Here is a 23235-nt window from a genome sequence, read left to right as displayed (position 1 = left end):
TTTTCAGTATTTTCACACCATGGATAAGTTAATCAGCAGATACGGATTCTGTGGATATGGGGGGACCTACTTTATTTTCTAGACCTTAGCTGGGCGTGGAAGATCAAGACGGCATTGAGCCATGATGCTTACAGGGTCTCTTTTGACCCATGACTTTCAGCCTGATCTACCTCGTTTGGTCGGTGTGAGAAGAAAGTTTGGGGGAGGGGGGTGCAGAACATTGTGCATCACTTTGAGCCCCTTGGAGGTAGATCAGGACGAGATGAAGAAATGCATCTTCATCCCATGTTCATTATGTACACTTGTGCAAAGAGTTAAGGGCAGCTTGCCTGCTTCGTCCCTTCCAGCTTTAAGACTGTACTCACAACAACCCAGCGAGGCGGGATCGGCTAAGAACTGATGACTAATGTTATCCCCCCCCCCATCAATGAGTTCATTTATAATTTTTCTCCCCACCCTTCCTCTGAGGCAGGCTGAATAGCGTGAATGGCCTCCTTCTCCAGGGCATAAATGTTAATGCTTGCATAAATACATGTCCTTCTCCCCATTGATGACCTGGACAAGTTGCTGGAGGACCACTTTGGGCATGCAAGCCCATCCTGTTCTGATTTGCCCTGTACATTGCAAATTGCAAAAATATGTTACATTTATATCCCACTCATCTAGTGTCGAGGCTCTACTATGGGTGGCTAACAACAGGTAAAACACAACCACCCAGTCCCACCCCCAAGGACATAAAGAAAGGGAACTGGAAAAAAAAAACTTAAAAATCCAAAATGTCCAAAAAAAAAAAAAGAAGGAAATCTGGATGACAAATCAAAATCAATAATCAGTCTAAGTTCATGGGTCCATGAGGATGTCAAAGGGGTAAAGGGATATATTTCTAAAGGCCTCTTCAAACAGTGTATGCAAACCATCCGTTCTTGTGCGTTTTGGGAGCACAGAATTTGCACCCCTTGAGTAACCCCTATATGTGATTCACAGAGGCCACGAAAAAGAACCGAGAATTTAGACATGATAAAAAGGTTGGATATGTTGGTGGCATAAAGGGAGCGCCTTTTCCGTCTGCTCTAAATGAACCGCCTGGGAAACGAGCAAATAAACTTCCAACACAGAAAATAAATGCAGTCTCGTTCGACATGGGTAAAATGGATTTGCCTCAATTTCCCCACCACACCCGCCACCCGCCACCAGCTTCTGTCCAAACTCAGCGATTAGATCACATGAAATCCAGTAAATGGCCATTTTGGGGAAACCCTTTTGCCTTAAAATGGAAGCACATGCCAGTCTTGTGAAAGACTGGATTGTTAAATCGGAGAGGGGGGTGGTGGCAGTGGCGGTAACTGGCAACGTGTGTCATCTCCCGTCTTGGCAGTATCTGCCAAGGATTCACAACATCTTACATATTCTTAATGTCCCAGAAACTTGGTCCTATTCGTCCCTGTTCTCTTAACTCTTTATTTCAAGAGAAATGTAACAAACTCTTTCGTGACTGTTCTCTGTGACCTTTCTTCTCGTCCTTCACAGGCTGACGTACGGAAAGATTTACTCAACTGATCATAACAAGCTGAACAACGTCTCTGAAATCCTTTTGATCTCATCCTGTGGGGGTTGTTTGTGGATATGCAGTTTTATTCATTGAATGTTATTTATTTTGATAGTAATAATAATATTATTTTAAAAAATATTCTGTCAGCCATGTGTTCCTCCATCTGTTTCTCCGGGACCTGCCCAAGAGATTTGGCTGCCTGAGGTGACGAGGAAGCCCAACCCACTCACCGTAAGGCATGTGAGCCAACGGCAGTGGCAAGCAGGCTCCAATCCCATGTTACATATATTTAAGACCAGATTGATGTGGGAAACAAATGTATTTTAAGAGCATTTATGGGTCAGACTTCAGCAGGCCACAAAAATCCATCAACGCACAAGGCAATATTCCCAACCACTTCCTTTCCGCTCGCCTTCTCTACTTCTGAAAGAGTTTTTACCTTCGGCGTGCAAAGTCTGGTTTTCATGGCGATCCAAAGGGAGCAGAGGTTAGAGAAGGTTGAGAAATACTGTTCCATTGCAATTCAGTATTTCATGACACTCCCTTGGAAGTATGGTGATGGAAAGTGTGGGACTCCTAGGTTGTCAAATGGCAAGTCCCATATCCCTTGCCAGTTTATCTGATGGTGAGAGAAGACGGACAAAGCTGGCCAGCAATGTTCTTCAACATTTTCTCAATCGTTGTAAAAAAACAAAACACATAATTAGATACAGTAGGATCCCTGTATCCACAGGGGATCAGTTCCAAGCACCCTGTGGATTCTGAAATATTAAATATATACATATAAGAATTTTTCAGATTCTTAAATTATATATATATATATCGGTATCCACTGATTCGCTTATCCACAGTTTGAAAATGATTTAAAAAATTAATCCTAGAAATAAATAAATATTTTTTCCAGGATTAATATTTTTTATCATTTGCAAACTGTGGATAAGTGAATCAGCGGATACCGATTTAGTGGATAAGAGGGTCCTATTTATATAAATTTAGCCTGCAGAAATCACTAGGATCCTACTTCCCCCCACTTTCTTCTTTGCATGTATGGGTACCATTTATGCACTGTACAAAATTATGAAGAGAGTGAAATCACACACAACTCTTTGCTTGCTACAGATATATATATATTTTAATCAGTGCAGGAAGGAAAAAGAACTTCAAAAAGTTTGAGAGACAGCAAAAATCCTGCTGAGCTTCAGCAAAACAAAGCAGTCTAGAGGCAAAGTCCGCCGGACGCAAGGCCAGCTGAGTGCAAAGCAGATCTGATAGCACCTTTTTTTCCAGTAATTGTGCGATAGCCACAGGGGCCTAGCAGGAACAACTCAAGGAAGCATTTCCTTGTTCGTGGAGGAGACTCTTCCGTTTCAATAGCTGCCAGAGGACAAGCCTCTTTTTGAAGCTACCCTGTTCGGATAGAGCTGTCTAGCCGGAAGCCTGTTTCCAGGAAGGGAGGCCTTGAAGTTGCCCATCGCCCGCAGGAAACAGGACCTCAACAGCAGACTCAGGCGAAGGCATGCAGGCGGTGTGGAGTTTTCCCTACTCGCGTGAGACCCATTGCAATGAGGTCTCAACTGTAAACACAATTTCTAATTTCGTGTTGAATATGAAACTAACACCCTGCAATTCTATGCCACTCTGTCTCCTCTTTTGAAGCGATGCGTTTGAAGTGGCCACCCTGTCTGGATCATGGCCAAGGAAACCGGTGGCTGTGGGGGTCGGTCGGGAGAAGGCAAAGCCTGCAGCTGTAAACCACAGAGAGGGGAAAGGTGTTCAGTTAAGGACTAGAAGGGGGCAGAGAAGAATATTTGCCTCTCAGCAAAAACCTGTTGGAAGCAGAGGTTTGCGTTGGGATGAGGTTTGCCGGAAACCTGGACAAGCAGAGGGGGAGCTCATCCTGTTCCTTTTCTTTATCCGAAAGTCTCTTCCTTTAAGCAAAGGCGTAGCTGGCCTACAACGGGGGGCTGAAGCTGTGGGAGAAAGAAGCAGAAGACGCAGTCAGGAGAGTCGGAGCAAAACTAGGGAGGGCATGCTGAATATTTTGAACAGTTCTTGTGGTTGAATCATCCTTGATGCAGCCAGAGCCATATCTGGGGCTGAAGCATCCCCCATAAATACCATTTATGGGATAGCGGCACCAATAGACGGAATGAGGCAATCCCCTGAGGCAAAAATATCCTGGAGGGCAACAGTAGCTGCTGTTTTTCCAAATACGAACTCACTAACAACAGTGTAGTCTTCTTCTTCAAGCTTTTCCCAAAGAAGTCTTGGCTGTTAAGTAGGCAGGGAGCCTCTAGCATTGCTTGGCTAAGATTGTTAGGCTATTAGACTAATCAACTTATAATAAAAAAACCAATACAGTGGTGCCTCGCTAGACAGTAACCCCGCATGACAGTTTTTTCGCTAGACATTGACTTTTTGCGATCGCTATAGCGATGCGCAAAACAGTGGTTCCTTTGGGGGAATTTCGCTGGACAATGTTTGGTCCCTGCTTCACAAACTGATTTTCGCTAGACAATGATTTGCTTTTCGCTAGACAATTATTTTGCTAGACAGCGATTTCCGTGGAATGGTTTATCGGCTAGCGAGGCACCACTGTATTTTAAACCGAAACACAGTCTACTAGTACTTGTCCAGACCTCCATGTAAGGGGGAAATGTTTGGTGAAAAACTTATGAAACCTTATATGGAGTCTTTGGGTGATTGTACTTTGAACAGAGTGACTTTGGTCATCAATGGGAAGCCCATTTCCTTCCCCTTTGTTATTTCTTATGGCAGGGACCCCAGATCCCTGATATAAGCCCTTCCCTGCTGTTGACAGAGGAGACACTAGGAAATAAAAAAGGATAATTTGTCCACGCCAGTGTTTTTCCCTGCTTGTTTGGGGGGGGCAGAGGGTTGGTCCACTCTTTTTTCCAGCCTCCACCATGTGGACATTGCTGGAGCAGACCAATTTGCCCCCACTTGCACCTTTTTGAACCCCTATCAGGAGGTTCTACTCTTTCAGTGCGGGTTGGAGGGTTCCATTTCGGTCCATTTCTAGGAAGTGTGGTCGCTTGGATTAAACTTCCCTTGCATGTCCTTCCAGCATCAATTTCAGGCATCATCATCTCCTTCAAGATATCAGAAACTGAACCCTTCCCCTGATCATCTGCTGAGGGTAAAGGGAAGTGAAATTATTTTTATCGTGCCTGCTGGAGTGTCGCTGCTGCGATAAACCACTTTGATTAAAATTTTTAAAAAATCATTTGCCTGTCTGTGTATTGCCGATCAAAACTGCAGCTGTGGGCGGTTTCTCCATTGGCAATACACAGACAGGCAAAGAAAAATAGTATATAAAATTTAATGGACACAAAGGGACGAGCGTGCCAAAGGGTACATTGATTCCCCCTCTGACCTCAACTGACCCTTTGTGGCTGATCCAGCCCCCACCAAAATGGTTCCCCAGGACAGACCTTGACTCAGTTACTTCTGAGAGGGACTTTGAACCTTTTGTGAGTATGCAAGTGAGATAATTAATCTGGATCCCACCGAATAAAAGTTGGGGACATACTCACCAAATGTCCTATCTAGAAGTTATCAATCATTTCAGACCTGCAATGGAAAAACAAAGATTAAGCGAGAAATTATTCAAGTGGCAGAGAGGTATAGTGGTCTATTAGATTGAAAACACCAGATCTGCTCTCTGGCTCCCCAGCAGCACAACAAGAGGGAAATGCAGTGGTACCATTTCAGGCAGGTGAAGAGGGGGAAGAAAAGGGATGGAGAAAATATCTCTCTGCTGGTTCTTTTTCTTGATATTCCGTAACACTCCTGAAGCTATTCTCATTTGAGGTTACGAAGGTCCGTCTCTCTAGCTAGCACAAGGGTGAGGAACGTGTGGCCTTCCAGGGCTCAAAGGGATTTCCACATCCATCATCTCTTATCATGTAGAGTGATGGCTAGGGCTGTGGTGATGGAATTGTGGAAAATGGGCTACATGGAATTAGTGTGCTGGGAAGACCAAATTGGGGAAATGAAACATTTAAAGCACCCGATTGGACAGAATGGATTTCAAAAGGGACCAGTCTGTAGCTCTCCTATTTATTGGGCGTGTAGGTTAGTTCAAAGCAGGACGTATGCTAAATTTTACTGGGGAGGTTCTTCCTGCCTAAGGGTATGGTAATTTGTACTGAGGGAGGAAGCCACCCATTCAGGAAGGAATCCATTGATCTGAAGTACTTGAAAGGGATTATAGATATATTTGCAAGGATTAACGGCAATAACAGGTGATTGAGGCATCTATAACATCAACCAGAGTTCTGTATAAAGTAGCCTGAGACACTTGGAGAGAAAGAATTTAGCATTCTCACGCAAGAGCAACTTGGTCTCACAAAAAAATGGTCTGCTTACACTTGATGAAACCCTGTTTAAATAATAGCATGGGTTAGGAATAAATAAGAGAACTAGGTTAGTTAGAACTTTCTTATTTTTCTAAGTGGGTACCTTCTTTGATATGATCCAAGACTGGTTCTGTAACTCCCTTTAACTTTGTTTCATTTCATCAAAGATGTTTTCAGTAATTCTCACCTTTTTACTTTTTGGAACCCAATGTGGGGATGGTGGCAGCTATTCTGTGCATATTGGGTCATGCTTCCTGAAAAGCATAACCATGAAAAAGGGAGTTGCAGGCCAGGTAGTGGATAGGTTTGTTCTCTTTGCAGTCCAGTCCCTGGGACTGCAAAGAGAACAAACCTATCCATTCTGAGGGAAATCAACCCTGAGTGCTCACTGGAAGGACAGATCCTGAAGCTGAGGCTCCAATACTTTGGCCATCTCATGAGAAGAGAAGACTCCCTGGAAAAGACCCTGATGTTGGGAAAGTGTGAAGGCAGGAGGAGAAGGGGATGACAGAGGATGAAATGGTTGGACAATGTCATTGAAGCAACCAACATGAATTTGACCCAACTCTGGGAGGCAGTGGAAGACAGGAGGGCCTGGCGTGCTCTGGTCCATGGGGTCACGAAGAGTCAGACACAACTTAATGACTAAACAACAACAAGTGGAGAGAAATGGTCTGCACTGAGCTCAATAAATTATTTCACCTCTTTATTTGGGTCTCCCCACCTTAAGGTGGAAAAGGGCTGAGCAGTAGAGAGACTATTTGAGGAGTGGACCAGGATGGTCACACCATGACAATGCTGTTGCCGCTCAACAACATCTGGAAGGCTACACGTTTTCTTTTCTACCTCTGCACTAAAGAAAAAGATTCGCAAACGTTGTGGAGCCTGTTTTAATTTGTAAGTAAACAAAGGCATGGAGGAAACATTGGAAGTAAACAAAAACATGCATCAAGATTAAGCATGATCTTTTCTGAGCTACTTGGTTTAAAGCTTGCATTGGGGTAGGAATGAGCAACCCTCAGCATGGGTCATATTGCCATAAACATCCGCGTTTTCATTCCCTAATTTCTTTTAGTTAAATATTGAGAAAAACTAATGACTAGATTATATCCATGATACTGTTGAAACCTTGAATTAATCAAATGTAGTTCTGTAAGTCTTAAATGGATCATGAGCTGTGCCTTCTATCCAAATATCTCAAACAAGTTAATTATTCAAACCAATTCCGAGTTTGTTTATGTTTTCTGTGTATGTCCAGGTTGCATGATTAAGTAAAAAAACTCTGCCACATTTCTGCACGCTCCGACATCACTCAGTTTTTGCAAACTACATGTAAACAAAAACAGCCAATGAGATAAAGATATATTGTGATTCATACTGCTGTGATGCAGTACGGGTGGGGGGGAAACACCACATTGTGTATGCCTCGTTCTGATCATGGGTGCATGGAAACATTTATGGCTACCTTGGAATCTCAAAATAACTATTAACAATAACATTTCTCCAAAGTCAAAGGAAGATGTGCATGATTTGCTTTGGTTATCTGTTCTTCAGTCTCACCATAATAAGGAAGACTGTGATTGAGTGACCTGTGTGTGTGTGTGTGTGTGTGTGTGTGTGTGTGTGTGTGTGTGTGTGTGTGTGTGTGTGTGTGTGTGTGTGTGTGTGTGTGTGTGTGTGTGTGTGTACACACACACAGATTGTGGCACTGAAGGTGTTAATTAAAAAGGCTCTTCATCTCCATTCTTGTGTGTGTTTTTTAATTGCTAGCATGAATTTGGACAGATAGCCCTTCAAACAGACATCTGTGGACAGGTCGTATGGTGGTAAACCTGCTTTTGAATTTCCAAAGCCTCTCCTACGTCATCTGATATTCCTGCCTATTCCTTCCACCACCACCCCCAAGGTGAAACTCCACATTCTCAAACTGTATCCCAGTTACTGTGAAAAACAGCAGGCCAATGACTTTCACGATTTCCTTTGAGCGTTTCCTAGGAACATCTATGAACGTTATAAACCAGATGTTGGACTAGAAGCCTTAGACAAGCCTTTAGATTCAACCAACGAGTTTCTTCTTATTCTCTATCCCTAAAATCAGATTTTTGCCTTTTCCGTTGACCTCCTTCACAGGTGAACATCGGGCAGTGGCTGTTGTGGTGGTTGTGGTCGTCTCCTCACGTGCACATCAGTCTCCACCGCCTCTTGCACAGCTTGTTCTGCAAAGGTAGGTGGGAAAAGATACCGTATATGAATAAGCAACAAACTGGATCGATCAGCACGTGCAGTGGCGAAGGGCAGACAGTCCCACCTTCTGAGCCCATTTCCTTGCGTCATATTGCATGCATGCACATTTTAAAACAGGTACTATGCACACAATGGTGCCTCCATTGTAGTCTTGTTCATATGTAACGACTAGAGATGGGCACGAACCAGCAGTTTGTGCCGGTTCGTTTCTTGGGCGAGCAGGGGTTTGGCCTTTCCCTGCCCTGCCTCCTCTGTTGGGCGCCCACTGAGAGTTTTTCAAGAAGACAGGTGGGACCTATGATGCTGCCTCCTCACCGGTGAGAGGAAGACTATTTCTCCATCCAGCTCAGTACAGTCTAAACTGTCTAACAGCTGCTCTCCAGTATCCGTCAGAGGTCTTTCTTATCATACCCAACTTGACTGCTTTAACTAGTGATGCCCAGGGACTGAACTCGAGACCACCAGCATGCAATTACCACCAAGCTCCATTCTCTTTGTAGTGAAATGGGCATGTTTAGCCTTGAGAAAAGGTTGCGGGAGATATGATGGGAGTTTTCAAATATAGCTTTCAAATACATACAGGGGAGAAGGCACAACGTGTTCTTGCTAATCCGAGTTCAGGACACATCGTAATAGGGCTCAAGCTACAGGAAGCCAGATTTAGGCTGAATATCAGGAGAAAACTCTTAACTGTTAGAGCAGTACAACAACGGAACCAATTACCTTGTGAGGTGGTGAACACTTCGATGTTGGAGGCTTTCAAGAGGAAATTGGGACTGCCATATTTCATATCTGCTTTGATTTGGATTCCAGCATTGAGCAGGGGGTTTGACTCAGTGGCCTCATAGTTCCCTTCCAGCTTAATTATTCTATGATTCTATGAAGACTTCTAATTATTCTATGATTCTATGAAGACTTCGGTCCATGGAGATTGTGGGAAAATTCATGTCTTTTACAACATTTCCATATTTTCATATGAGAAAGCAAGTCAATTGTGGGCTAAAGCAGAACTGGAAGTGACTAAGAATGGGATGCGGTGTGCAATGTTCTACAGACTGAAATCAGGAGATATAATACATGCAGGCCCTGCTGATTTTTTTGTAGTTGTCTGAAAAAACCCAAGGGATACATTTCTAGCAGAGATAAGCAGAAGCGGCCCGAGAAATGTCGGTATTTGTGGCAAAACAAAGAGCATCTTCCCCCACAGTTGCAAAACTCCGTGTTGCAACCTTGAACTTTTGCTTAATCGTTTCAGGACAGGAAACCAGCCTGATATGTTATCATATGAACACACTGAAACTGGCATCTACAACACAGTTCTGTTCTACTACTATCAAATATCTCTTGGGTGCAAAAAAAGAAAACAGGGCCTTTTCCACAGTGGCACGAAGATTAAGGAGACTGCGCTCTGTGGAGATCTGCCCGGCTGTATCATTGCTTGCTTTTCAAAAAGCAATAAGATTGACAACAACACAATTGTAGTTGAGTAGATTGTGATCCAGCTGATAGTCTTTACATATTTCAGAAACAACTATTTTTAAAAAAGGCACTGGCGTTTTATTTCACTGCCTGTATGTGCCATTTAAAGATGTTGCTTTAGCTAGTTAGTTAGTTCAGTTTGGACATCACTTTGATGGCTGGCAAGAGTAAAGGAGGGCGAAATTTTGTAAAATCAAAATAAATAAAGATTTAAATTAGAGGACTGCAGATGTTGTTTTGGAATAACAGAGTAAAAAAGAGAGAGAGACCCCCAACATGCCCACTAATTTTAGTCAAACAAAAAGGCACATTCCTGACTAAGTAGTTAGTCGCCTCTGACTAATGTGTCATTGAGAAAATCATTCCAAAACATAGTTGGCCTCCAGGAGGTAGGACTCCCACCTCCATCGGCTCCAGATCAGCGTGGCCAGGAGACCATCCTGCTGGTATGGGCTCCACGTTGGGCAAAGGTAGGCAGATACTGAGAATGCTGTATCCACAGGATATTATTATTATTATTATTATTATTATTATTATTATTATTATTATTATTATTATTATTATTATTATTATTATTATTATTATTATTATTATTATTATTATTATTATTATTATTATTATTATTATTAATTTAATTTAATTTAATTTAATTTAATTTAATTTATATGCTGCCCACACTACCCAGAGGTCTCTGACCATGACACTCCTAACCCTTTGTTGGAAATGAGTGGATGCAACTTAGCTTACACAGAAGAAGATGCATATCTGTGCAGTGGACTCCTCAGGTTTCCTAGACTGTTGGTGTAACTTGTACTGACCTTCCTTCCACTTGAGATTGCTATTAGTAGGGTTGCTGGTATCGCCTCCCCCACCCCCCAAATTTTCTCCAAGGAGGAAACATTTCGCTTTTGTTCTCTCTGTAGATGAAAAGGGCAGCCACGGCTCCTCCTAACCTCTCCAACTTAAACTACAACTACATAGGAAGGAACACCCAGTTTGCTTTGAATTTTTATAAACTGGACCCTGCTGGTTTACACGGATAAATGAAATCACAGTAGTCAGCCACACCAATATTCCCACTGCAAGAGTCCACACTGCACTTCTCAGCTGGTCCAATATCCACTAAGAATCATAGCTTCAACCAGCTTCTTCCCCACCCCTTCTCTTCATCCTTTTCTCCCAGAAGTAACATAGAACTTATCCGATATAGCGCTATATTTGACAAGAATATATATATAAAAGTCCCCATACCAACTAGGTTGGTATGCACTGATTCACTTATCTGTTGCTTGAAAATACTATATAAAAACTCAGGGTGTATTTCCATGCTGTATTTACCAGAACTGGCTACTAGAGGGAACCAGAGACCATGCACTGTATTGCGTTTGATATTTCCAATTTTTTTTACATCCGCAAGGGGGGCTTGGAACCAATCCACTGTGGATACGATGGTCCTATTGTATAGAAAAGTTATTCAGAAAAGGGAGAAAACAGGCACTCAGGATTTTTTATCCTGCTGTCAACACCATGACCGCTGAAGACATCACTATATTATTATAGAGCACAACTGCTACCACCTTTTGTATCAAAGTAGGTATATGCCAAAAAAAAGAGGAAAAAAGTAGTTCCAGCCGAACTGGTGCAAAATAAACTGTCCCCTGCCAGTTGAACAAAAAGAATCAAAATTCCATGGAAAAAGACTGGGCTTTCCTGCTTGTAACTTTATCTTGTGTAGGTAATGGTAAAGGTTCCCCTTGACATTTAGTCCAGTCATGTCCGACTCTAGGGCGCGGTGCTCATCCCTGTCCCTAAGCTGTAGAGCCAGTGTTTGTCCGAACACAGTTTATGTGGTCACATGGCCAGCGTGACTAGACATAGAACACCGTTACCTTCCTGTGGTGGTCCCTATTTATCTACTTGCATTTACATGCTTTCGAACTGCTAGGTTGGCAGGAGCTGGGACAAGCGACGGGAGCTCACTCCATCGCGTGGATTCGATCTTACAACTCCTGGTCTTCTGACCTTGCAGCACAGAGGCTTCTGCGGTTTAACCCGCAGCACCACTTTATCTTGTGTCATCACCAGTAAATATTTTTATTTTAACCATGTCAATTCTGACACAAACTGTGTGGCAAATTGCAATGTAGTTGCACCCTTAGTTAGTGAGAAATATGACTCCCACCACCTTTCCTATCCCAAGTGGACTTCTTTAAAAACCCCACAAGTGTTCTTATTGTCTTAGAAGCGTGCTTGTGATTCCTTTACAAAGGAGGCAGTCTGCTCAGATCATCATCAAAGGACTGAAACCACAAGATAACAGTGCTCTGATACTACTGCCAACCCCCCGAATGTTGTAATGGGATTTAGTAAACAAAGTCTTCAATCACATGTGTAAAGGCAAATATTGTTTAGGCCAGTCAGTCTCTGTGTATCGGATGTTTGGAACTTCTGCTTTTATAGGCCTCGCTAACAGTCCAGGATTCCGGGAGTCAAAACATGTGGAGGGCCAAAGGTTGTGAATCACAGGCTTAGGTTCCTCTACAAGTCAAATCCAAGATCCGGAATGTTTTCCGTAGGGCCACCAGGACAAATGAACAAAACGAGTCTGATTGTAACAATCTGGTGGAACACTATGGCTAACTAGCAGGTAACTCACCAATCTCATTCACAAGGTGTTCATGACTGGCATGGTGAGATGCTTTCTCCTGTTTCAAATAAAGGAGAGAGAGAGAGAGAGATTAGAATAAGAGAGAGATTTTGTACCAGTCCTCCATCTCACCATAGTATCATTGACAATGGGACAAACAGTAGGCATCCTTCAGTCTCGAAAGACTATGGTAGCGTGCTCTGTATGGAGGACTTGGAACAGCGTCTAGTGTGGCTGAGGAGGCCAATTCGAGAGTTACAATCTCTTCCACACTGAAGACAAATCCAATCTGTCCCCTGTCCAACTCCCTGGTTTTGCTTCCTTTGTGACTTCCTCTTTGCCTCAGCCTGCTGGACAAGGGTCTCTTCAAATTGGGAGAGGCCGTGATGTGCTGCCTGCCTCCAGGCTGAACAAACAGTAGCGCTTCAGAAATTGCCACCTTTTTTCAGACAACTTTTTAAAAACTACAGACTATCTTGGTGGCTCGGGGTGCCTTCTCTCCCTCCCCCACTAGAGTAGCACCAGTAGAAAAGCACTTCCAAAATGGCGGCTGATGTAAACTTTGGACGCGCGCTCCCTGAAGCTATTCTACTAGAAGGGCACAAGCTTGCCCAAAATAGAACCAGCCCGAAAGGACACTTCCATGCAAAGTGGGGGACAGACCAAAGCTGAGTTGCAGATCACATGTATTACAAATCGTGTCCCAAATTCAAGCGTCTCCATTTCATCTATTTGGGTAACAGGTGATGGGGTGGGAAAAATCTCCTTCCGCCCGAGACCCTGGAGAGAGCCGCCGTTGGTCAGCACAGAGTGTTCTGCACTTGGTAGATGAGTAGCCAAATGGCAGAACTTGGGAAGTGACTTTTTAAGATTACAAGTCCTAGAAGCCTTCATCCCAGTAAGAATGCCTTGCAGAAGGAGATGAAAGAAAAGAAAATCTCAGGCAGATGGCAAGTGACTTCTTCTAGAAGTCCCTCAGGTGCCAAATGCATAGCAAGGGCAGTCACTCTACCTATTTTGATCCACAGCTTCCAAAGGGATTTATGACGCACCATCTTAAATATCATATGCAGCTGGAACAGGAGAGCACCACATTCCTGAAGAAGGTTAACTGAAATCCAATGCTTGCGCCCCCACCAAGGAAAAAGGAGAAATTAAGGAGATCTTCTCTGTAGCTCAGAAAAAGAACTATATATCGTACGCCCAACAATTGCCTCTAAGAAAATGTAGATATGTCAGCTTGTATATAAATAAAAGCAAACTTCATGGGGGATCCAGTTACCATATTACAGGGCATACCGTATTTTTCGCTCCATAAGACGCACCTTTCCATAAGACGCACCAATTTTTTAGGAGAAGAAAGCAGGAAAATATAATCTGTTTTCTTCGCTCCATAAGACACACAGACTTTCCACCCCCCTGTTTTGTGGGGAAAAAGTGTGTCTTATGGTGCGAAAAATACGGTATATATATATTGTATTTCTCTGAGGCTGAAGGGAGGACATGGCACCTGCAGGTCTGCTGAGTGATTGAAAAGAATTCTACCAGGTTCATAGGCACAGCAAGCTGAAGTGACACACCCAAAATTCTTCCACAAAGCCACTAAAAGTGGAGCAGACCTGTCTTTTTGTATCTGGACCCACAATGCAAGGTGCTTGGGAGGGGGATATAGGTTTTCTAGTTCCCTCTTCAAGTCTCCCATGCCTTTCCCTGGGACCTACTACTAAGTGAGACAACAGGCCTCCGTTCAACAGGTTGGACGGGGGTTTCCAATATCCACGGGCATCACAGCCGTCCCCACGCGGCCTGGGGATGTTTATAGTCCCAAACCTGGAGGGCACCAGGTGAAGGAAGCTGTGCAATAACAGCATGGCTTGTCATTGTGTTGCTTCCAGATTCTTCACCATTTTACCAATATACCTTTGACCGAGAATAGGGGAGCAATTGCACTATTAGTTCAAAAATAGACTTCAGCCGGATGCATTGGGTATGGTGCATGCATTATGCATTTCTTTACACATCAGAGCTTGGAAACATTGCTTTTTTGGAGAATAGCTTCCAAAAACACCACACCCAATACTCTTTTTTCCCCAAGAAGACAAAATTAATGTTTCCAAGCTTTGCGGCAGATATTGGTGGGGGGGGGGGAAGGGAAGCCTCCTTCACCCACTTACCCATTGCGAGCCTCTGACTGACGAACAATCTGAACCTTGATGAACAACAGTTTTTGAAAACTGTGTTATGAACTTCTCAGCAAGGTTGACTGGAAAGAGCAGTGGTTCTCCAGATGATGCAGGAATAAAAGTCTATAATCTTTGTCTACTGGTCATGTTGACTGCATCTAATGGGAGTTCAATCACATCTAAAGGCAGTAATCTTGGTTTATCAAAAGGGGGCTTTGTATGTACGTATGTACGTATGTACGTACCATATTTTCCATGTATAAGACTATACTTTTTTCTAAAATCTTTAGACTAAAAATTGAGGGTCATCTTATACACGGAAGTAAGCTGAGGAGAGAACAAAAACAAGTGGAAGGGAAAGCAGGGCTCAAAGCGATCCTGCAGCGCTTTGATCCCTTTCCCCCTGCACTTGCTAAGCCCCACTTAGATTTCTTAATGTTGGATTAGAAAAGTGGGGGCGTCTTATACATGGGGGCATCTTATACATGGAAAATTACAGTATGTATGTATGTATGTATGTATGTATGTATGTATGTATGTATGTATGTATGTATGTATGTGTGTGTGTGTGTGTGTATGTGTGTGTGTATGTATGTATGTATGTATGTATGTATGTATGTATGTATGTATGTATGTATGTATGTGTGTGTGTGTGTGTGTGTGTGTATGTATGTATGTATGTATGTATGTATGTATGTATGTATGTATGTATGTATGCATGTATGTATGTATGTATGTATGTATGTATGTATGTATGTATGTATGTATGTATGTATGTATGTATGTATGTATGTATGTAAAAATAAATGTATGTACAGTATATATGTATGTAAGAGTGTGTGTGTGTTTATTTTACAAACAAACACCAATGGCTGGAGAAGCAACGGCCCTCAGCACCTGAACACTGGAAGACAGCCTGGGCATTTCCCGCATGGGAAGGAGGGAATGATTCACTCCGCACTTGTGATTCCCCGTGGAGGCTAATGTTCTATGTTTGCAGACATTACGACCTCCCCACCCACAGCGTTATGCAAGAATGTTTAATCTGACCCATGGTGCTGTAGATGCAGGGGGAGGGGGAGAGACACTGACTGGGAACAGGGGACAGAAGAAGAAGGTATGACTGAGATAGCCATTCCTATCCTTCTCTCTTGCTCAAGGGTCACATCTTAAAGAAATAAACTTTTTTTGGGGTGGGGCCTCCGACTGCCAGATTCCCAGGTGTAGCCACATTGGCTGTGGGATTCTGAGAGCCGTAAACCTGTCCCCACCAAAAAAGAATGATTTTTTTCCAGCTCTGGCAAGGATTCAGCCCCTGCCAAGTTCTCCTCCTGCCTGCAATGTATCATCTTGTGTCATCCCCATTAGAGGAAAATGTTGTAAGCCTTGACAGGAAATGAAATAGGAGCCCGCCAGAGGCACTAATAGAAACCACAGGGCTCCACCTGTCCAAGCCGAAAGACGATAAATATCTGCCGGGTCATGCTAAGCAAGGAATATGGCATTTGCTAAAAATAAAGGCCTCGTTGCATTAAGGTTGGGGGTTGCACTGCTCGGAGAGTTTTGGATTTGTTGAAGAAGCCCTGAATAAACACATATTGACAGTGTCCTTCAGCATGGCTCAAGTGATTCTCCTGCATGTATTTAGAATTTTTATAGGTAGCCTTGTTAGAACAGCCAGGGTTTCGTCACACACCACTTCCAGATTAGGAGAGGTGAGACTTAAGCCTAGCAGAAGGACAGTGGATTGGCTGCGGCTGCCTAAACGGTTAGAGTAGTACAATAGTGGAACCAATGATCTCGGGACTTGGTGAGTGCTCCAACATTGGAGGCATTCAAGAAAAAATGTAATCACATCGGCACATCTGCTTTGATTGTATTCCTGCACTGAGCAGGGGGTTGGACTTGATGGCCTTGTAGTCCACTTCCAACTTCACTTTTCTATGATTCTATGACTTCTGAACAAGTCCTTCAGTTGTTTCATGACTATATTGTAATGTGTTATAATACAGTGGTGCCTCGCAAGACGAATGTAATTTGTTCCGCGAGAAGTGCTGTCTTGCAAAAAAATCGTCTTGCGAAAAGCGGCTTCCCATAGGAATGCATTGTAATGCATTCCTATGGGAACCTCGCAAGACGAATGAAATTTTTTCATCTTGCGAGGCATTGGCCTGGGGGGGGGGGGGAATCATCTTGCGAAGCACAGCCATAGAAGAAGCCATCTTGCGAGGCACCACAGCAGAAAAAAAATCATTCATCTTGCGTTTTTTTCATCCCGCGAGGCGTTCGTCTTGCGAGGCACCACTGTATAACACAACAGTGATGGTGCATTTCCAATGTGTTTAAAGCACCTTACAATGGAAGAGGACAAATTAAAATAACTAATAAAGTCTAGGAGGCAGCCAAACAAGAGTGCTCTGGGACCTTTAAGATTAATCGTATTTGGCATGAGCTTTTCTGGATTTTACTCCACCTCTTCGGATGCACAAAGCATAGTATTCAAGCCTCTGATTTATAGGTAGGTGTTACAGCTATGGGGATGGGAAAGAGTGAGAGGGAACGCAGTAATCCATCACTCCAGCCCAACAACCTTGATCATACACCTCCACATGAACTCTACACTCCCTGTATCTGAAGTGGATTATTATGATTGACAAAACCTCATGCCAAATAAAAGGTGTTAATCTTAGAAGTGCCACAAGACGCTTTGGAGTAATGAAGTCCATATCCCTCTTAAGACTGGGGTGGTCCTTGCTGGGGTGGTCCCTCCATCACCCCCTCACCATTGGCTTATTTGGGTAGGGCTGGTGGAAATGGCCACCCAGCCACATCTGGACACCCGCCTACCATAGCCTGAATTTATTGGGTTCTGGATCTCAAGGAAATTCGAACTGCAACGGTGAAAGATGAACACAATACTGATTGCTCAGGCAGCAATCTTTACACAAACTAAGTCCCATGGAAGCCAATGGAATTTACTTCCAAGTGCTTCTGAGGAGACCTATTGAGGAGTGTGCCACTAATTCCTACTGCAAGGGTGGGGAAACCACCCTCCTGTGGTGCAGCAAATGGCCATGTTTCCTTTCTCACGACACCATCCTTTGGCCGCTTTTGTGGGTTCTTCTCCATTCTAAAGTTCTTAGCTACTGGAAACAAGAGCAGGTGGGCGTTTCTTATCCCATCCGTCACTGGAAAGTTGCCCCTCTCAATTCTTCAGAACCTGAATTCAACCCTGTGGCTCAAAAATATTTTCTACACTTGAACTATGGACCGAAAACAACAACAATAACCCATGTACTCCGATTCCATGCATGTTTACAAACAAGCAAGTCTTACTGTATTCAGTGGACGTCACCCCCATATGAGTGTGCATAGAATGGCACTATAATGGTGCCAGATTTTTCTTCTTTTCAGAGATCAAATTGCAGAAGCCACAGTGGCGCTCTCTAAGAACAAGACCTTGTATGCAGCTAAAGCAGCTGGTGCTGCATTGAAACTTTGTCGAGATTGACAAAGATTTCCCCCATTGTTTCTAAAAAGCATGTTCTGCAGCAGAAAACATTCCGTACTAGAGGGTGCATGTTCTTCTCATACAAATCGTAACTTTCCTTTATTAAATGGTAAATCTCTTCAGTCCAACAGAAATGGCTAAAATGTACCTTTCAGTCAAAGAATATAGCAATTTAGTCCAAGAATAAAATTAACTTGCATCTGTTTTAATACACAAATCTAGTCAAAGACAATTCACATATTTCTTGACAGACAAATTTATTTTCTTTATGGCTTAGTGTTTTCTATTTCTAAATTGAAGTGTTGTTTAGGGCTCAGTCATACACACTAGCTTCCCTCAACCTGGTGTTCTCCCAGATATGGTTTTTGGACTAGGCAAGGGTGCATTGTTCCTCTGCTTCAGAAGTGAGTCATCTACGCGCCTTGCAAATGTGTTGGGTTCCCATCATCCCTAACCAATACAAACAGCTGCTAACAGCATTTGCCTGGAAATTAGCCTCTGCCAGATGTTCCAATAGTCCTGGCTTACACCTGGCACTGTCACAGAAATTGCTGGGACAAGAAAACAGTGGCTAATCCTTCTTTTGAAAATACAACATGCCACTGTTGTTGGAGCGATCTACATCCTTAAATGAAACACAAGTTAAACAGGAGATCAACCAATTTCTTTGATTTTGCCCCCAAGCTGCCTTAGGAGTGATCCATTAAACTAGTAGTTCCCAACCTTGTGCTTCCAGATGTTGTTGACCTAAACTCCGAGAACCACCAAACACTGGGCACGCTGACAAGAACATCTTGGAGCTGAAGGTCAAAAACATCTGCAGATCTAAAGTTGGAAACCATTGTTCTAAATGGAAGTCCCTTTACTACTCCCAAATATCTGGTGCCACCCTCCAGATGTCATTGGACTGCAACCATTGGCTATGCTGGCACTCGACAATGGGAGCTGCTCTCCAAGATGACAAGGATAACACTTTGCCCGTCGCCCCTATCCCAGATATATTGGCCCAAATCCCATTGCTTAGCATAGTAAATCACATGAGAATTGGCTCTCTAAATCAATGGGGAAGTCAACTCTTCTGCAAGTTTCCTTGATTCAAATGGGCCCACACTAACTGCAACCTAATTTAGCATGGTAAGTTGTAGTCCAAGTAGGCCTGTTTGAATCAATTGAACCCCTGCTCTAGTGCATTTAAATATACTAAGCAATAGGATTTGGGCCATTGAATTAAAAGGCATTTTTTACATATAAATAAGCTAAAATGATCACTTCTCAAATAAGAATAGTATTATTATGTACCCAATTTGATTTGTAGATGTTGGACTTATGCATTTACATATAACTTTCGAACTGTGACCCATATGTTACATACAGAACAGCGGTGTATGCAAAAGTGGCCAGAAACATCCACACTAATTTTCTGAAAGCCATCGCAATCAATTGTGCGGGGGTTTCCCAGATACGAAGGAGCACTCACACCCTTGATTTTCTCTGTCCCCCCCCCTTTTTTAAATCTTTTCTCCTGTGGATAGGCCTCTTATTATTTTACATCTCTGTGATTTTATCACGATTTTACTTGATTGTATTTGTATCTCAATCAATTGTGACGGCGTTTAGCCAATACAATAAGCTTAAACTTGAACTATAAAGAAGCTAAATGATCACTTCTGAAATAAGAATATTATTTTGTACCCAATCTGGTTTGTAGATGTTGGACTTATGCCATCATTTAGGTAATACACAAAGGGCCAGTGGGAAACTGGATTCAAACTGGGGCGCCCTTCCAAATTGCAATAAGCCTCAACAGAAGGTAAAGGCATGAGAAGAATGATGACAATAATTCCTGCTTTTTTCCTCTCATACATCCAAACAGTTGTATGCACACAAACATACTCCATTTCCTTAGCCGTGCACATGGGCTACAGGGAGCAATGAAATCAATTTTAAGGGGTAATTAATCTTGCAGTCCACTCGCTGTACCCCAAGAGGGGTCTACTGGTCATATGATCAAATCATGCTGAAACAGATACTGAGGGTTTTCATTCCACACACACACACACACATACACACACCAACTCTATGCCCTCAATATCCATTTCAGCAGGGGAGGGCTGCAGCCAAAGGATGCCATGTGTTGCTGAGTCTCAAATACTTTTGGAGTCTTTGTGCAGCAAAGTTGGACAGAAGGAATATTGAAATCTATGGGTAGATCTTACAGATCTGTACAGGATCAAGGCTCCTGAACAATTCCAGTAATTTAACAATAGCAAAGTGAATGGCAAGTAACAAAGCAGCTGAGCTTTTTTGTGACTCTCTCATCGTTCTGCCTCATGTGTTCCTCACCTGCAAAATAAGAGCATTCATTAGCGGCCTTTGACCAGGTCCGTGTACAGTTCTATTGGCCAATTGCACAGTTTTGTGTTAGCATTTCTGATTTGTAGTAACACAGATGCAGGTCAGTCCATGCAAATTCAGGTTATTCCAAGCTGTGGTGCATGGGGGTCAGGGCCAGTTCTGCCACAAGGCAGAGGGTGACTTCAGGCGGCAGATGGCTGGGGGTTGGCAGAGGTAGAGCCTTACATATACCTCCTCAGGTCACCAGCCATTCCACACGTGTGAGGCACATGGCCTGTTTTCTACATACTGAACTAGCTTCCTGCCCTCAGGTGTGGTGAAGGACGGTGTCCCGTCATTGCTGCTGAAATAAAATTACCTCCCACCCACCCCCAATCCAGTGTTATGTACGAAAGAGACCCTTGGGTGCCATCTGGTCTCAGGCAGAAAAAGATTCCGGACCAGCTAGGAGGATGATAAAAAGAATTGGCTTCATCTCCCCAATCGGCTATCTGGCCTTTAAGAGCTGTTTCTCCCCCTCAATTCTAGCAAAACCAAGATATTTTATTGATTTATTTAAAAAAAAAACACACATGCAAAACCTCTGCCAAGTTCTGGGAATGAAATTTTGGGGGGGAAGAAGAGAGAGAATAAAATACTGTACGGTTAATTAAAGCAGCATTTGTGGAAGCACAGCCAGAAAAAAAAAATAAAACAGTAGAAAACTGTGTGTTTTTTAGAATTTAGTTTTAAAAATCAGCGAAGAGCCCACAGCAACGAGGTGACTAAGACCCCTTTGTCCATAGCCAGGTAGGGAGCAAAGCAAACCATGTCGGGCCAGGGCACCTCTTAAGGAGACACTGTCTTGCGTGCCGGCTGACCCAACAGATGTGAGCCATGCCCTCCGGCCAATCTTAGGGCCTGGGCAGGTTAGATGGGGGGGGGAGCATTCCTGCAGAGAGAAACCATAAGCCTGAAGTCTGCCCGTCCTTGTTCTTAGATGGCTGGAATTGTGCTCTGGCTCACCTGATGGTGTTCGTGATGCGGCTCTCTCTTGTGGGCGTCCGAACCGAACAAAACACCGCTCAGCCGCCTCAGGGAGGCCTCCAGCTCTTCCTCCGTGCACTCCAGGCGTTTTCCCAAGGTGCCAGAGGAGAAGGAGCTTGAGGTTGAGGTGCTTGAAATTCCCTTCTCTTTTTCTTTTATGATATCATCATCTGGCTTCGTCTTCATCAAAATAAGGATGACGATAAACAAGAACAGGCACAAGTAGACTGCCCAGACCTCTTCCATCCTGGGTCCCTTGGGCGATCACACTCAGGGGGGTACCTTTAGTTATATTGCCACAGGAGATATAAGCTGGGCCTGGGTACAAGTTTCAGGTGCCCAAATCACTAGAGTTTTCAGTTTCCACAGGGAGGGAGCAATGTATTATTTTCAACAGAAAAGGCAAGACCAGTTCAACAATCTGTACTTCAGTTAGAATTTGAAAACGAGGGTCCTCCACACTAACGGTCAATTAACACCACCACAACAATGGTCCATCAAGGGCAGGGAAGAGATTATGAAATAATTCCTTCTTGTTTGCTTCTGAAAAAGGAGTTTTCCCCGGCAGAATTAAAGGAGCGTTCAGCCTTCCATCTTTACCTAAGTTTGGTTCCTACTTGCTGTTGCTTAGCCACTAAATTTATTTTCTTCCCTTCCACCAAAAAAAAACTTGTTCAAGGTGACCAACAACAAAAGATAACAATAGTTGGACTCGGCCGATGCTGCTATTTCTCCATATGTTCTTCAGCGCCGCCCAAACATTCGCCAAATTCAGAATTGTTCAAATGTTTGAAATTTTACAAGCTATTTTCACAGTTCGCTTTAGGGATCTCCTAAAAAGTTAAAATCAAAGGTCAGTACTTTCACAGGACTCTAACAGCCCCTTTAAAGTTACACCGCGTAGACCTGGGGTGAATATTCTAATACAGTTTAGACTACCCTTAAATCAAAGAAATAAGCAGCCATTTAGTGTTTGCTCGGTAGCGTTTTAAAATTCTGGACAGTAACACATTAAAATACAAATGGTTTTCAAGAGCTGCTTGCCAAGATTACAGACTTTTCCCCTCCATTCCTTTTGTAAGCAAAACCGTTAACTACAAAGCAGAAAGCTTGAATTTTCCTCACTCTCTCAATTAGTCTACAGCGGTTGGTTCGGACCGATGTCCGGTGATTCTGGTGGGCTGGATGTGATGCTCCTTCACAAGCAGACCTTCTCCGGGCTTGTTCAAGTCATCACACCTCTTCGCAAGGCTTTATTGCATACCTGCTCCCTTCTTTCAGATCTACCCACCGGCTTCTCCATATATGAGTTAACAGATCAGAGACCAATAGAAAGTCAACCGTCAGCCCCACCTTTAACCAATCCTAAAAGAGGGAGTTGGGAATACAGCATGTCTGTTTGCAGGGAGGGGGTGTAGGGAAGGGCCAGTATGGGGCCAGTGAGCCAAAAAGTGAGGGGAGAAGGCTTGGCTGCTGGTCCTACATTCTCCTTATACCTTCCAGCCAAGGTCCGGACGATCCTGGCATGCCTTTTGTAGCTCCTGCCAGGGGTTTTTGGTTACAGTCGAGAATGCCAGCGCCTAAAAAGGGGAAGAAGCCGCATCCAGCTACCTGCCGTCTCTTCAGCTCCTTTGGGGTGATCGGTTCTAGCAGTTCTGGAAAGGTTCGTTCTTCAAACGAAGTCTCCTTCAAGCTCAGTTAAACACTCCTATTCCCTAGTCCATGACGAACTTGATTCTGCAAGGAGGGATTGGAACATAAATACCTGGAAGAAATTTGACACTTGAGATGTCTCCCCATATATGGTTGGGAAAAAAAATCTGAGTACCCTCGTGGTTCTTCAGGATAACAAAATTGCT

The 23235-nt window shown here is 43.4% G+C and overlaps 1 protein-coding gene and 2 long non-coding RNA genes across 4 annotated transcripts; 1 reads left to right on the top strand and 2 right to left on the bottom strand.

Moving 5' to 3' along the window:
• Nucleotides 1-443: 443 nt before the first annotated feature.
• Nucleotides 444-6026, bottom strand: LOC144584700 (uncharacterized). Its single transcript, XR_013539119.1, has 2 exons — nt 5107-6026; nt 444-3519 (listed from the first exon to the last, which is right to left on the bottom strand). It is a non-coding gene; the product is annotated as an uncharacterized LOC144584700 (long non-coding RNA).
• Nucleotides 6027-7980: 1954 nt separating this feature from the next.
• Nucleotides 7981-22826, bottom strand: LOC144584698 (uncharacterized). Of its 2 annotated transcripts, XM_078381387.1 has the most exons (4): nt 22502-22826; nt 21356-22209; nt 12311-12359; nt 7981-8147 (listed from the first exon to the last, which is right to left on the bottom strand). In XM_078381387.1, the coding sequence occupies exons 2-4, from the start codon at nt 21620-21622 to the stop codon at nt 8056-8058; spliced, it is 408 nt and encodes a 135-aa protein (XP_078237513.1). In that variant the 5' UTR covers nt 21623-22209; nt 22502-22826; the 3' UTR covers nt 7981-8055. The 2 variants fall into 2 exon arrangements, 1 of the variants encoding a protein (XP_078237513.1); XR_013539117.1 differs by lacking the exons at nt 7981-8147; nt 12311-12359 and adding an exon at nt 18180-20338.
• On the top strand, nt 8060-9539 carry LOC144584699 (uncharacterized). The gene is made up of 2 exons (XR_013539118.1): nt 8060-8155; nt 9431-9539. It is a non-coding gene; the product is annotated as an uncharacterized LOC144584699 (long non-coding RNA).
• Nucleotides 22827-23235: the final 409 nt, after the last annotated feature.

The sequence above is a fragment of the Pogona vitticeps genome, chromosome 13 (assembly GCF_051106095.1).
Source record: "Pogona vitticeps strain Pit_001003342236 chromosome 13, PviZW2.1, whole genome shotgun sequence".
Lineage (NCBI taxonomy): Eukaryota > Metazoa > Chordata > Lepidosauria > Squamata > Agamidae > Pogona > Pogona vitticeps.
Note: the sequence above shows the minus strand (reverse complement) of the source record. Positions and strands in the feature narration are given on the sequence as shown.